The 16,128-nt window shown below is 41.8% G+C and overlaps 1 protein-coding gene across 1 annotated transcript in view; it reads right to left on the bottom strand.

Moving 5' to 3' along the window:
- Positions 1 to 4,354: 4,354 nt before the first annotated feature.
- The window catches only part of MTMR12 (myotubularin related protein 12), a 110,526-nt gene continuing 98,752 nt past the window's right edge, over positions 4,355 to 16,128 (bottom strand). Inside the window, exon 16 of the mRNA XM_089689462.1 lies at positions 4,355 to 13,026. Coding sequence (XP_089545588.1) covers positions 12,451 to 13,026 — 576 coding nt within the window. The 3' untranslated portion in view covers positions 4,355 to 12,450. The remainder of the gene's footprint in view (positions 13,027 to 16,128) is intronic.

The following is a 16,128-nucleotide window of genomic DNA, read 5'->3' as shown; positions in this document are numbered from 1 at the left end:
AATTGGGATAATGAGGGAATAACACACCCCTGGCCATGGAACAGCTGAGAAGCCAATTGTCCCATTACTTTTGGTCCCTTAACAAGTGGGAGGCACATATGCAAACTGTTGTAATTCCTACACTGTTCACCTGATTTGGATGTAAATACCCTCAAATTAAAGCTGACAGTCTGCAGTTAAAGCACATCTTGTTTGTTTCATTTCAAATCCATTGTGGTGGTGTATAGAGCCAAAAATGTTAGATTTGTGTTGATGTCCCAATATTTATGGACCTGACTGTATTGCAGGTATGAGATATCCCTGGATGCACTGGGAAACCAACAAGTGAACCAGAAAGACATCATCAGCAGTTACTTCCAGTTCATGTGTATATATCCTGGGAGTGTCTGGTGCAGACTTCACAAATGGTGTGTAGCGTGGAGCAGTAGGAAGATGAGCGGGATCCAGACTGGAGCGGAGCAACTAGCAGATGACACGCATGGTGTACAACATGGGAACACTATAGCGTTAGGTGAGGGAGGACTGAATGCTAGAGGATCTGCAGAGCTGTGGGACTGGAGCAGGAGAAACTAGCAGATGTCACACATGGTGCACAGTGTGGGAACAATATAGTGTGAAGTGAACGGGGACACAGAGGAGGATGATCAGCAGAGCTGAGAGTTCTGCTGAGCAGGGGATCTGCTGAACGAGGGTACACGAGCTAGGGATCTGCTGAACAGAGGTACTAATGAGCTGGGGATCTACTGGGCCCTTTTAAAACACATGAAAAATCAACACACATAGCACATTTGCCAAACTTCATTAAAGCTTCACTGAAGTATCATTGAAACATCGAAAACACACCAAAAAAGCATGCTGAAGAGGTAGGTGCTTTAATATGTTTTAAAGTCTTTGCAAATGTAATACAGTGGGGATCGAAAGTTTGGGCACCCCAGCTAAAAATTTGTATTAATGTGCATAAAGAAGCCAAGGAAAGATGGAAAAATCTCCAAAAGGCATCAAATTACAGATTAGACATTCTTATAATATGTCAAAAGTTAGATTTTATTTCCATCATTTACACTTTCAAAATACCAGAAAACAATAAAATGGCGTCTGCAAAAGTTTGGGCACCCTGCAGAGTTAATATCTTGTACTGCCCCCTTTGGCAAGCATCACAGCTTGTAAATGCTTTTTGTAGCCAGCCAAGAGTCTTTCAATTCTTGTTTGAGGTATCTTTGCCCATTCTTCCTTACAAAAGTCTTCCAGTTCTTTGAGATTTCTGGGCTGTCTCTTTTAAGGTCTATCCATAGATTTTCAATTATGTTGAGGTCAGGAGATTGTGAAGGCCATGGCAAAACCTTCAGTTTACGCCTCTTGATGTAATCCCCCGTGGATTTCGAGGTGTGTTTAGGATCATTATCCATTTGTAGAAGCCATCCTCTTTAACTTCAGCTTTTTCACAGATGGCATCAAGTTACCATCCAAAATTTGCTGAAATTTTATTGAATCCATTTTTCCTTCTACTCGTGAGATGTTCCCTGTGCCACTGGCTGCAACACAACCCCAAAGCATGATTGATCCAACCCCATGCTTAACAGTTGGACAGAGGTTCTTTTCATTAAATTCTGTGCCCCTTCTTCTCCAAACGTACCTTTGCTCATTCTGGCCAAAAAGTTCAATTTTAACCTCATCGGTCCACAGAACTTGTTTCCAAAATGCATCAGGCTTGTCTATATGTTCATTTGCAAAGTTCAAACAATGATTTTTGTGGTGAGGACGTAGAAGAGGTTTTCTTCTGATGACTCTTCCATGAAGGCCATATTTGTACAAGTATCTCTTTATAGTGGAATAGTGTACCACAACTCCAGTGTCTGCCAGATCTTTCTGGAGGGATCGTGCAGTGAAACGTGGGTTTTGAATTGTTTTTCTCACAATCCTGCGAGCTGTTCTGTCTGATATTTTTCTTGGTCTTCCAGATCTTGCTTTAGCTTCCACTGTTCCTGATGACTGCCATTTCTTAATTACATTCTGAACAGAAGATATTGACATCTGAAAACGCTTTACTATCTTCTTATAGCCTTCTCCAGCTCTGTGAGCGTCAACTATTTTCAGTTTTCTAGACAACTGCTTAGAAGAACCCATGGTGCTGATTGTTGGGGCAAGGTCAGATGAGTCTGGGCATTTAAAACCTTTGAGATTGACATCATCTGGTCTTCCCAGACGATGATTGAGAACAATCCATGACACTGGCAGGTCTCAGCTTTGCAAAGGGTGCAGTGCATGCTATAAATTCTGCAGGGTGCCCAAACTTTTGCAGACGCTATTTTTTTGTTTTCTGGTATTTTGAAAGTGTAAATGATGGAAATAAAATCTAACTTTTGTTGACATATTATAAGAATGTCTAATCTGTAATTTGATGCCTTTTGGAGATTTTTCCATCTTTCCTTGGCTTCTTTATGCACATTAATACAAATTTTTAGCTGGGGTGCCCAAACTTTCGATCCCCACTGTAAGTCCTTAAACAATCAGTCAGACTTTTGGAACAAGGGGCCATGGCGACCTGTGGAGGTGACTAAATTGCAGTAATAATGAGAGGGGCTTAAAGGGGTATGGTTAAATAAAACCTATGTCTTATGTTGCTATGGGGTCAGGTGTAGGTAAGGCATAGAATGGAGAGGTAAGGAGTAAGTAGGAACTTAATATGTGCAGTGTGGAGGAGAGAAAGAAAAGGGAAGACAAGAGTGAAAACTTTTTATTTATGAAGGGTGGGAATAAGGTTTAGGAGCCCATTATTTTTAATATGATGCTAAAGCAACACAGATGGGGACATGACCTCAAACTATCAGGAGGAAGGCTCAAAACAAACCTTAGAAGTATAATTTTACTAAAAGTAGTTAATGCTTGGAATAGACTTCCAGTAGAGGTAGTGGGTCGGTCAACAGCAAGTGGCTTCAAACATGCTTGGAACAAACACTATATTGCCAAAAGTATTGGAACGTGTGCCTTTACATGTACATGAACTTTAATGGCGTCTTAGTCCATAGGGTTCAATATTTTGCTGTCCCACCCTTTGCAGCTATAACAGCTTCAACTCTTCTGGGAAGGCTGTCCACAAGGTTTAGGAGGGTGTCTATGGGAATGTTTGACCATTCTTCCAGAAACGCATTTGTGAGGTCAGGCATTGATGTTGGATGAGAAGGCCTGGCTCGCAGTCTCCGCTCTAATTCATCCCAAAGGTGTTCTATCGGGTTGAGGTCAGGACTCTGCAGGCCAGTCAAGTTCCTCCACCCCAAACTTGCTCATCCACGTCTTTATGGACCTTGCTTTGTGCACTGGTGTGCAGTCATATTAGAACAGGAAGGGGCCATCCCCAAACTGTTCCCACAAAGTTGGGAGCATGAAATTGTCCAAAATGTCTTGGTATGCTGACGCTTTAAAGAGTTCCCTTCACTGGAATTAAGGGGCCAAGCCCAACCCCTGGAAAACAACCCCACACCATAATCCCCCCCCCCCACCAAACTTTACAGAATAGAGCCAGGCAAGGACTGTTCTCCTGGCAATCGGAAAACTCAGACATGTCCATCAGATTGTCAGAGAAGCGAGATTCGTCACTTCAGAGAACAATGTCTCAACTGCTCTAGAGTCCAGTGGCGGCATGCTTTACACCACTGCTTCCGACACTTTGCATTGCAATTGGTGATGTAAGGCTTGGATGGAAGGAAATTTCACGGATGGACTTATTGCACAGGAAGGCCAACCTATCACAGTACCATGCTTGCATTCACTGAGCTCCTGAGAGCGACCCATTCTTTCACAAATGTTTGTAGAAGCAGTCTGCATACCTAGGTGCTTGATTTTATACACCTGTGGCGATGGAGGTGATTGGAACACCTGAATGCAATGAGTTGGAGGGCGGGGACAATACTTTTGGCAATATAATGTAGATCTATACTAAAAAAAAAAAATAATATGGAGCAGACTTGGACCACTTGGTCTGTTTTCTGCCATCACTCGCCTATGTTTCTAAGTAATGCACAAAGTGCAGAAGTTAGGACTAAGAATGCAGGGAATTCAGGGGTCAGGAGTAAGTATTGCATAGAACGCAGGGATGAGGAATAAGTAATACACGGCTACTGATCACAGCCAGCAATTACTACTTGTGATTGGTTCCTCGCGATCACAAGGCACAGAGCCATGCCAATTGACTCTTTTGTTTTTACCTGTAATCTGCTCTGACAGCACAATCACAGGCATTGTGTGTGTGGTTGGCATGCATTTACAAACAAGGGCATTTATGAACATCCCATCAGAACAAAAAAAGGGCACCAACCAGCCGTTTAATCATAAAAAGAACAGAGACCAACAACTGGGATAAATTGTTAAAAATATATAATTACAAAATACTAAATAATACATCTTTCATCCATAAAATGAGGTACACTATATTTCCAAATACAACAAAATTTTATACAGTAGACCAACGATTCAACAACGTTTAAACCCCGTGGTTAAGACTACACCAAACGTTTACAGTATGTACACCTTGTGGGCCTAATTTATAGAAACTAGAGCTTAAATGGAGTCAGTGACCATGGTCGTTGATGGCAGCCATTGGTTTTCTATGCAGCAAGTGCAAATTGTGAATCCTGTCTGGTGAGCCAACTACATCCAGTAACTGGTATGATAACGAATGTAGATTTTTATCTTGAACAGCATGATATATACATATTCATGAGTTCCTAAACACTTCTCCAGAGGTAGGTCTGGATGCATCTGCAGTGCGGATGCATTTAAAAATGACAAAAATATGTGCAGTCCAAGCAGCTACCACTCAAAGGCTGTATTTCTTGCAATAGTCTGCAGCTGTCACTGGGAAATTTTTTTTAAGAGTTGTGCAGAGCTTTTTCCATTTCTGTGCTTTATTAGAAGTTGGATTGTTCATTTAGCTCTCGTATGCATATGCGCTTAATTGACTAAAGCAGGCTGGACCAACTGGCCCTAATGTTCATTTGCCAATCAGTGCAAATCAGTGACATCAATGCGACATGGTCCAAACCCACACTTTATAAAACACAGCGAACTCTCTAGCCCCCAGTTAGGCAACAGCCTGAGCATTGTTCATCCCACCAAATGGCTTCCCTCCACTATGCACAAATAAAAGTTAGAACTCATTGTTTAAGGCATTGGAAGCCATACTTCGTAGACTCACCTGGCATTCTGCTTTCAAGTGGGAGAGGAGGTGGGAATTTGGCAGAAAATGTATGGACTTAAAGTAGAAGTCCAGCCAAAACATTTCTAATTTTGGATTGTGTAACTCTTAGAACCTCTATTAGGATTTTATTGTGTCCCCCCTGGGGAGATTCACCATCAACTAATTTTTCTGTTGACCATTGTTGCTAGGAGAAAAAAAAAACGAAGGGAAATCCAAAATTTTACATTTGTCATCTAAACCAGAATAGAGGGCAAATCTCCCAATGGGGATACTTGTTCTTTCAATCAATAAAACCCCCAAAAAACTGAAAAGTGATTCTAAACACTTCCTACTACATCCAAAACCTAAAATAATTAGGTCCCATTGCCTGGAATTCCACTTTAACCTCTTTACAACTGCCCAACACATGTGCGGCAGCAAAAGATGGGCATCAATGCCCACATCTAGCACATATGCATCACTGGGTAGCCAATGTATATGTGCTGAGAGCGTACTCATTACATGCTCTCAGTGTAGAGCCCAAGCTTTCAAAGACAGCTCTTGGTCTGGGGTAAAGATTAGTAGCCAGTGGGACCGGCTTCCGATCATGTGATCACAGTGACAGTGTTCACGATTGTTGATTTATTTAAAAGGGACGCCGGGGTGGGCGGAAGGGTTTTAACATACTCTTGAGTACAGCATGGATGGAACATTGACAAAGGCTCGTTTCTCCCTATATTTATATTCAGGAATGTTGGCAAGGAATTTTGGAAATTACAGGTCCCCTTTAATGTGCACCAGCACATGTCTGTGGGATCACAGTGAAGATTTACATATAAAAATCATTACATTCGTGCATGTAATACATCCTACATTAAATGCAAATCTGTTATGGTCCAATAAAAGAAAATATATTACACATTCAAACTATTTAACTACATTATCTACAACAATATCTATAAAAAGAATATGGTTTGGCTTTGGACATATAGCAATGGGAAAGTATAAGATTAATTATATTCTATATCAGAGAGAATAAGGCAAGCTGTAACCGTTCTTCATTGTACACCTTTATATACATATGTAAGTTACGATTTCCTGGAGACAGCTTGGGCTGAAAGTATTTCAAAAATACCACTTTCAATACTAGTGATTATTAATGGCACATTATGTGTCTCTTTTTTATATATGAATATGTTTCCATTGTGGGAATAGCAATGGAGACACTGAATTAGACAGAGATTGTCAATAGGATTTAAGGTATTATAGACACATAAGGCGCCGCTAATAATCACTAGTACTGAAAGTGGTATTTTTGAAATATGTTTTGACATAGCATTTAAAGTGGCAGCTAACTGGATATAATAATATTTAAGAGCATCATTTGGCGCGATTTAGTGATTAGTACATTTCTTAAAACACTCCATAAAATAATGGGCTGAAAGTATACCCAAAGTGTTTGTCATCCAACCCCACTTCTGAACTATCCCAAAAACCCACCAAATACAGTATTTTGGAGCTTGCGGTGTGTGGTGCTTGTTAAGATGGGTCATTAAAAAAAAAAAAAAAAAGACAATACAAGATTGGGTACAACAAAAGTGAATGTCCATTGAAATATCCATCACCCAACTGCTATCTCCACAGGTAATTAGTATCCAGAGTTGCTGATGGTGAATTTTTTGGCAGACCCAAACAATATTCTCATGTCTATACAGTAGGTTCAGCTTCGGAAATTTTACACCCTCATGACCATGCCATTATTTTCTATACAGCACTGCATAACTTTGGGTAGAGCATTGTGCAATTGCCAGTTAAACAATTTCCCCCCCCCCACAAATAGATTGTTATTTTGGTGGTAATTGATCACCTCTGGGATTTGTATTTTTTGCAATATAAACGAAAAAAAGACCGAAAAATTGGAAAACAATATTTTTTACTTTCTGCTACAGAACATAGCCAATAAAAAATTTCTTCATAAATTATTGGCCAAAATGTATTTTGCTACATGTCTGATAACAAAAATCCCAATAAGTGTATATTGATTGGTTTGCATGAAAGTTATAGCGCCTACAAACTAGGGTATATATACTCAAATTATAATGAGACTGCGATAGTATGGCGAGCAATCTTACACTGGTAGGAACTGCCACGGACATCACCAGCGACATTAATACTATACACAGTCACTGTACTAATGAAACTGGTTGGGAAGGGGTTAACATCTAGGGCGATCAAGGGGTCAAATGTGTACCTAATAATGTGTATAATATGTGCTGCTTTTACTTAATGGTCTGTTTTTTCTTTCTACTTTGCAGGGAAAACAGCTAGATTGCTGTTCACAATGCACAGAGTCCATTGTGTGTTGTCAAGTGTGTTGCTTTTTACCAATAGATCTTAGTTTTGCATCCCTCTGTAGAGAGCTCTGTGTTGTCACTGATTGGACACAGCCGATCAGCAAGTCCTGGCCATGCATCATTGGCCAGGACTTGCTGACAGGCTCCCACTGTGTACAATCACAGCAAGAGGAGGCAGGCGGGTGTGCACACTCGAAATCCATAAACAGGCAGTGACGTAGCGGTACGTCGCTTTGCCTGCGCGGACCGCTTGTTATCAGCAGTACATTGCAGGCGAGCGATCCGCAAGTAGTTAAGAAGCATAATAACCACTGACTGGCAGCTTGGCTCACTTTTAAAGGAGAAATTTGTGGTCACAAAAAACAAACATACATACTCACATATATGCTGCAGCATTGCTACGCCGGCTCTAAGACCTAGAACTGAGCGATCACATGACCGCTGATCACCCAGTTCTTGGTCGTCCTGGAGTGGACAGCAGTGACTGTCAGTCGCTGCTCTCTGCTCTGCGCTTCCAGTGCTCACAGCTGGGGAGGAGGTGGGCACAGCTGGCTTTGGCTCTCAGGAGCCAGCTCTCAGTCAGGCAACTGTGTGGACCCCGATGACATGGTTCTGATCCTTCCAGAACCTGGAGCAGTTCTGTGACGTCTTAGGTCCACAAGTGCACTTCTAAAACAACATACATATGGCCAAAAAAGCTTTGGCCATATTTCTCTTTGAAGTGGCTGTGCCCACTGTTCTGTGCCATACAACATAGCTGATGGGGGAAGGCTGCACAGTCATTTATTTTGCTCCCTCTTCTAAGCTGGAAGTGTCTGTTAACACTTCTCAAGGTCCTTATCACCCCAAAATGGTTTACTTGAATGTTACATGGGCAACATGATCAGGCTGTTTATGGCCACCCTTACTATCAGATCTCAATAGTAAAACTGGCCATGCACTGATGAACCATGGCCCAGCCAGCCCCACTCTGAGAAAAGTCGATCATTCCATTGACTTGTCATATGAGCATGCTGAAGAATTTTCAGCTAAACAATAGCTTCATCTAATAAGATGCAGCCACTGTTTGCATATTCTGACAGCAGGCAGCAACAGCTGGCAGAATGCAATAGCTCAGAAGGGGGATTTGCCATCCGCATTGTTTTTCTTTTTTGTCGGAGTCTGCTGGAGATGTTCCCTCAAGCTCTGTTTGGTTAAACGGTTGCCACCATGGGAGCATTAGATAGCATTAAAATTTAACACCGCTTTTTATCCTTCATCATTAAAAACTAAAAGATACAATTTTGGCTAGAATTAATCACAAAAATCAGGGAATTGGGAAACGCTGGGGAATCCACGTACAGTATCTGAAAGTGGAGGTGCCACCAGAATATCTGGAAGGGTGCTGCTATCTAATTAATATTCAAAAAGAGGAAGAAAAAAAGCTGCACATCTAAAAGGCTAACCTCAAAGGAATTTTATTATGCGCCATAAACAGTTATAAGCCATCTGAGACATGACAATCCTGCATGACAGAGGCCCCCCCGATATATCAAGAGGGGACCCTCAAGGATGGACCGAGGATATAATGTCTCCAATGGCTTGTAACTGTTTGTTTTAGAATTGAATCACCAGTGAAGCCCGAATGCTTCACCGCACCTTGGGCCTCTTACATGCCAGCATTACAAGGCAGCACTGTGTGTATGACATTTCTATTAAGCTGCATGGCTCGGTTCAGAAAGGTGCAGAGATGACAGATTCTTAATGTGCATTAAAATAAAAGCTTTCTAAAAGTTTTGCCACTGTAGTCCATGTTCTCTCTACGGATAGTATATCCTGGTCTACACGTACTAACAAGCTTATTACTCCAAACAGCAACCCCCAGGTGATCCATTCATCTAGGGACGGTGATGGCGCTGCTAGGAAAATAAATGTTTCCCTATGGCCTGGAGCACAGAACCACTCCCAACTGTATAAAGCCTACATACCTTAGCCTTGACCATCCTCTGGGGTGCTGTTCCCTCCACACCTGGTGGAGCAGATGACACAGAACCTAGGCAGAGCGTGCAAGTGTCAAAACATACACCAATCCCCCATGTACATCACCAACAGCTAAATGGCCAGTGCAGTGTGTTGATGGCTTGTAATACATTAGAAGATAAACCACTTGCCTTCTGGAAGATTTTACCCCCTTCATGACCAGGCCATTTTTAGCAATTAGGCACTATGCTACTTTAACTGACAACTGCACGGTCATGCAACACTGTACCCAAATGACATTTATCTTTTTTCAAACAAATAGAGCTTTATTTTGGTGGTATTTGATCACCACTGGGTCTTTTTTTTCTAATATACACAAAAAAACCCCGAAAAATTTTGGAAAAAAAAAAAATATATATTTTTAACTTTCTGCTACGAATCATATCCAATAAATTTTTTTTTTTAAATCTTTATAAATTTAGACCAAAATGTATTCTGCTACGTATTTTTGGTAAAAGAAAAAATCCCAATAAGTGCAGATTGATTGGTTTGCATGACAGTTATTACTATGATATATATATATATATATATATATATATATATATATATATATATATTGGAATCTTTATTTATTTTTTATACTAGTAACAACGGTACTCAGCGAGTTATAGCGGGACTGTGATAGTATTGCAGACAATCTGACACTAAGACTTTTTGGGAACCAGTGATACTAATACAGTGATCAGTGCTAATAATACACACTGGCACTATACTAATGACACTGACTGAGCTGGGGTTAACATCTAGGGGCAAAGGGTTAACTGTGTGTCTAACAGTGCTTGGTGTGTGTACTGTATTGCGATTTTACTAAGGGATGTGCCAGTTTTTATTCCCTGCTTTGCAGTGAAACAAAAACCGGCACATCCCCGCTGACAGGACAGAACACTGTGTTTACATTCAGAGCTCTGTCCTGTCATTCTCTTTAACGATCAGTGGATTCAGGCTGGCATTCATTGGCCAGGACCTCCCAATTGGCTGGTGCTGTGACTAATCACAGCACAAATAGGGTGGTGGGTGCACACTCCCTACCCAGAAGAGCTGGATCATGTATAAGATAAGTGATCAAGTGCAGGAGAGCTGCTCTGCCGCCGTGCTCATACATGAGGTGGTCAGCAAGCGGTAAAGGGCCTGGGCTGACAGGCTTTGGGAAGCATTAACAGCATCTGTTTGATATGTTGCTAAGATCACTCAGAATTTACTGACAGGTGCATCTGACCTGCAGTTGACCTGCTTCAAGTGGGTTTCGTATTCCCATAGACTTATACGGAAGCGCAAAACTCGCCTGAAGCAATCAAAAACTCATTGGCCCTACTCAGTACAGCCAATACATAGCAACTGGACGATCTGCTTGCAGAAGTCCTTAACACAGAGTTGTAAAATATGAATCATCTGTTGAACATTTCATTGTCGGTTGTACTTATTGTACTTATCAGGACTCAGCGTTGAGGGTGAATACACTCACTCTAATGTTTAATACCAGGGACTGGAACCTGATCAGGAATAGCGCCTTAACCAACAAACTGCATGTTTATAGACCCATAGACCCCCAAAGGCCATTTTGGAGAGGGTGATGTATTTAGTGGATGCTGACATCTCTAGAAGGCATAGAGTGGAATGTAAAGTAAAAAACAGTACATAGAAAATAGTGAGACATGACATGGAGTGCGAGTTTGTGGATAAGTTCCTGGTATAGACTAGTGACTAGGTAGTGACTTCAAGTACACCTAGTAAAGCAGCGTTGGCAATACTTGGACAAAACAAAAATTATGATGGTGGTGCACAAATGAACAAAGCTTGGGACACAGTGGACCAAAATATCACAGCTTGTCCAATAGTATTTTGCGATTAATAAAATCAGAACTAAAAAAAAAAACCTGGAGTCTATGATGACTTAAAGGTATTATGACCACAATCAGTCTTTTTAGCTCACAAGATCACGTGGAATCATAGAACATCTATGGGCAGCATTAGTATTTTAAAGGTCCGCTCAAAACTGATGGAAAAAGGGAGAAGTCCTGGAAGTCGAGAGCTCCCCATGACTAAGCTCCATGGGCAGAGTAAAACACATTGGGGTGTGGCCTGGTTGGAGTCCGGGCTGAGGCGGTCATACATCTTCTTATGGGGTGTTGCAGAGATGTGCGACTTCCAGGACTTCTCCCTTTTCCATCAGATATCTATAGCTGGGATGAGCTCTGTCCTTGTCTGGACTCCAAGTGGTAGCTACATAAGGGGACTCTTGAGCAGCACCTGTCAAATTAGTTTGGGTCACTCAGAATTGATATTTGAGTTTTTTGTAGACCCCCTAGACTATAATAACCTGAATGCTTATATGTCTGGGAATCTCTGGTGGTAAGATCTCTATGCATGATGGCTCCCACCATCCCTAATTTTTCTATTTATGTTGTACTATTTAAAAAAGAAATTAAAAAAAATGTAGCAGGGATGGCCAAAACACACAAAAGGTGGATGGAAACAACCAAACTCCCAGGTGGACAGAACATAGTCAGGAACTATGACATGGAGAGCTCAAGCATCCAAGACATAAAAGAAGCCAGGGGCTGCCTTAACGTATCAGGCTCCAAAATATCACTTTTGGGTATGAAGACTCTCTAAATAACCCAGAAAGAGCCTTTGAAGAAATCAGTGTTGTTTTGATATAGGCTGCCATGCGCCATCAATTTCTCCCAAACACTTATCTTACTAATTCGCAGACCTCCTATTTAACTTGCTTTGTAAACAAGGCGTTTGGGTTTTTAAACTGCAGATTGTCTAGGCTGACAAATACATATAGAAAACATATAAAAGCAGAATTTCTGGAAATAAATTATACATCTAGAAAGGATCAAAGCAGACTGCTTCCTGAAGATAATCATTTGTGGTAGAACAGGTTTAGAGTGCAGAAAATCATATACTGCCCAAGTCAACATATTCATCATCCCTATTAACAAGTTCATCTTCAACCTCCCAACTTCGCCACGAGGTGGTTGATATAGAGGGTCTAAAAGAGCTTATATGAAGGTGAGCAAATGGATAAAGAGATGAGCGCCGGACAGACTTTTTACGCCTGCCGTCTACATCATTTTCCTTGGGTGTTGGAAGGTTTGTGGTCGGCCTTTCTTTCACCTTTTTCTTTAGATTTTGAATCTCATCCATTAGCTCCAACACTTTCTGCATGGCTGCCACATTTCCCCCGCCAAGAACCTGTGCTTCTGGGATCCATCTAAGGTGGCGCTGGGCCCAGATTCGGATTTCGGGTCCCTCAATATGTGGCAGGATCAAGCCATGAAAGTCTATAGGTTTCCTATGCCAGTTCTCGTAGAACACTTTGTAGTTACTTGGCACTTCATCAGAGGAGCTGATTAGTTTGCTAATTCTTTTACCTAGGAGACTTCTTATGAATGGTCCAGTCTCCTCCCTAAAGAATCCTTTTCTGTTGGAACCTTTTGACTGGGTAAGAGGCAGAGACAACTGTCTTTGATGCTGAAAATACAAAACAATGATATTAATTAAAAATACAAACTTTGCATGACAACCAACATGATGGATTTGTTAAAACCAAGTTAAAGTGCTACTAAACCCACAACAGTAAACTCAGTCTGTATATGCAGTAAAGCATGCTTGTTATACTCACTGTGGAACCTAAGGGGTTAATCCTCTGCATTGTGTAAAAAGGCCGTTTGATCCTGTCTTCTCTGATCCTCCCCTTCTACTGTCCCCCATCCATCTTCTGATAGAACAGAGCCTTGTGAGCAAGTTGCACATGCTCAATTTGGTGTGTATTGCTGGAGTTTTTTTGGGGGGGAGGGTGTATGTGATCAGCACAGGGTCAATCAGCACTGCCCAGACAGAGGGTCATGGGCTATGCAGCCCCACAGGACAAATCAGAGGAGAATGGAAAAAAACTCCTCCTACAAGCATTAACCAGTGCTCTGCCAGACACTGACAGAAGTCACAAGACTGCTCTAGCTGCTGATGAGAAAAGGTATTTAGCAGTTTATATTAAAAAAAAATAATTGAATTTCCATGTTGTGTGTACTGTGGGAGACCAGATCTAGTGAATGCAGGGTCCTAGGTTTAGTAACACACACGATTGTGTACACATTTTAGATTTGTGGGGAATCAAACATGATAAACATCATTTTATAGTCTTCAGCTTTACAGGGGAGAAGCATTAAGAAGAATGCACATAAAAGAAAGGATTTGTCATTTTTCATTATCATACTGTTACTTATCGATTCACTAGAATAAAGGGGAGGGGGGATAATAAACTCCCACGTTCCCCTTCAAGTGACAAAATTCAGGTAACAAACAGCATTACAAGATGGCAGGGGAAACATGCAACGGGCCCTGTATCCAGAATTACCAGATGTTTCCGTGGGGCTGCAATGCAGATCAGGAGTTGTGAACAGCAGTGCTACTACTAAATGATGGCAACTAAAAGAGGAATGTTGACTTCCCTGTAAATTCATACCTTAGAGTACAGTACAGGACACAGGCAAAGCATTACCAGGATTATAGGTGTGTACGTTCAGATGACTAGGCATTGGGCAAGCTTCCCTCCTCCCCACCCCTTTCCATAATGTCTCCCTCAGTAAGTCTCAGTTTTGTAGCAAGCACTGCAGATTAACAAAGGAATGGAAAGGGAGGCGACTTGTGTCCTGTACTGTACTCAAAGATATGGAATTTACAAGCTTGGTGTGTGTGTACTGTGTTGTGATTTTACTAAGGGATGTGCCAGTTTTTATTCCCTGCTTTGCAGTGAAACAAAAACCGGCACATTCCTGCTGACAGGACAGAGCACTGTTTTGTTTACATTCACAGAACTCTGTCCTGTCATTCTCTTCACCGATCAGCAGGTCCCAGGTGGCTTTCATTGGCAAATTGGCTTGTGATGGGACTAATCACAGCACAGCTGGGGTGGCGGGTGCGCGCCTCCTACCCAGAAGAGCTGAATAATGTATTAGATGCATAATCCAGCGCAGGAGAGCCGCTCAGCCGCCATACTCATACACGACGTGGTCAGCAAACGGTAAAGGGCCTGGGTTGACAGGCTTTGGGCTTGCATCAACGGCATCTGTTAGTGAATTCTGAGTGATCACAGGAACATCTCAGACAGGTGCATCTGACCTGCAGTTGACCTGCTTCAAGTGGGTTTTGTGTTCCCATAGACTTGTATGGAAGCACAAAACTCGCCTGAAGCGATCAAAACTCTGGCCCTACTCAGTACAGCCAATACATAGCACCTGGACAAACTGCTTGCAGAAGTCCTCAACAGAGTTGTTGTGAAATGTGAATAATTTCTGGACATTTCATTGTTGGTTGCACATAGCAGGACTCAGCATTAAGGGAGAATATGCTCACTCTAATGTTTAATACCAGAGTTGTGAACAGCAGTGCTACTACTAAATTATGGCAACTAAGAGAGGAAATTTGCCTTCCCTGTAAATGCCATAGCTTGGAGTACAGTACAGGGCACAGGCAAAGTATTCCCAGACCCTGGGTTATAGGTGTGTACCTTCAGGTGACTGGGCATTGGGCATCCCCCCCCCCTCCATAACCATGTCTCCCTCAGCGTGTCTCAGCTTTGTAGCAAGAAATGCAGATTAACCAAGGAATGGAAAGGAAGGTGGCTTGTGTCCTGTACTGGACTCCAAGATATGGAATTTACAAGCTTGGTGTGTGTACTGTGTTGTCACCATAGCTGAAGCCACCACTGTCCAAGAAAGGACAACGCCCATTGGCTATGGGATAAGCAGGTAATAAAGTGGTAGAAATATATAAACATATAAAGCTAGAAATGCATATGTGTATCTGAGAAAATGCTTCAAGGACTACAGTACCTATGTGTAATCACCCAGAGAAGTGTGGAGGAGAAGAAGATAAAGAACCACTGAAAGATCTGTCTTTTATAGGCTGTGAGTAGATAAGCCCAAGTGTTCCAGACAAATCTAGGGATGGAATTGCACCTTTTGGATGTAGTTACCTAGCCAAGGATCTGTTGTAGTCTAAATAGTCATATGGAGACCTGGGACTCCCTTTGTAGGCAATTCTATCTGCATCAAGAAACCTGTGCTAGTTCCTAGAGCTATCAGGAAAGTTGAATGCCAGAGGTCAGTCTAGGCATAAGAAATTGACCCATAGACTTGATCATCATGGGTAAAGACTGCATAGGAATGCTGTTATGGTCATGGACAAGACAATGTTGTAGGGCTTAGGTATGCTAATCCTCTATAGTAAGGAGGTTTTTAACCATTCCATTAGGATCCAATCCAACAAGAACTAATTCATAGAAATTGTGTTCTGTAATTCTGACCATCTCAGTAGAGCAGAGAGATGAAAAATGAGGAGGTAGACAAAAAACGCTTATTCCTGGGACATCTTTCATGAAATTGTCCAGAGACAAATCAAACAGATGACCTCCATCAAAGAGTATAAGGCGTCTTTTGTGCAGCTTTTACCAAGCAGGCCTTAAGCCATAAAATTCTGTGCATGTGGGATGGACATCAAGGCCATCCAAGAAATCTGTGTGAGGACAGATTGTAAAGAGTCCACGCAATGATGTAGTAAAGGGGGCAATGGCTG

This window comes from Staurois parvus, unplaced genomic scaffold (genome assembly GCF_062004578.1).
Source record: "Staurois parvus isolate SC_StPar_1 unplaced genomic scaffold, SC_StPar_1.0 ptg000475l, whole genome shotgun sequence".
In the NCBI taxonomy this organism is placed as follows: Eukaryota; Metazoa; Chordata; class Amphibia; order Anura; family Ranidae; genus Staurois; species Staurois parvus.
The sequence above is the reverse complement of the archived record's forward strand: the minus strand, read 5'-3'. Positions and strand labels throughout refer to the sequence as shown.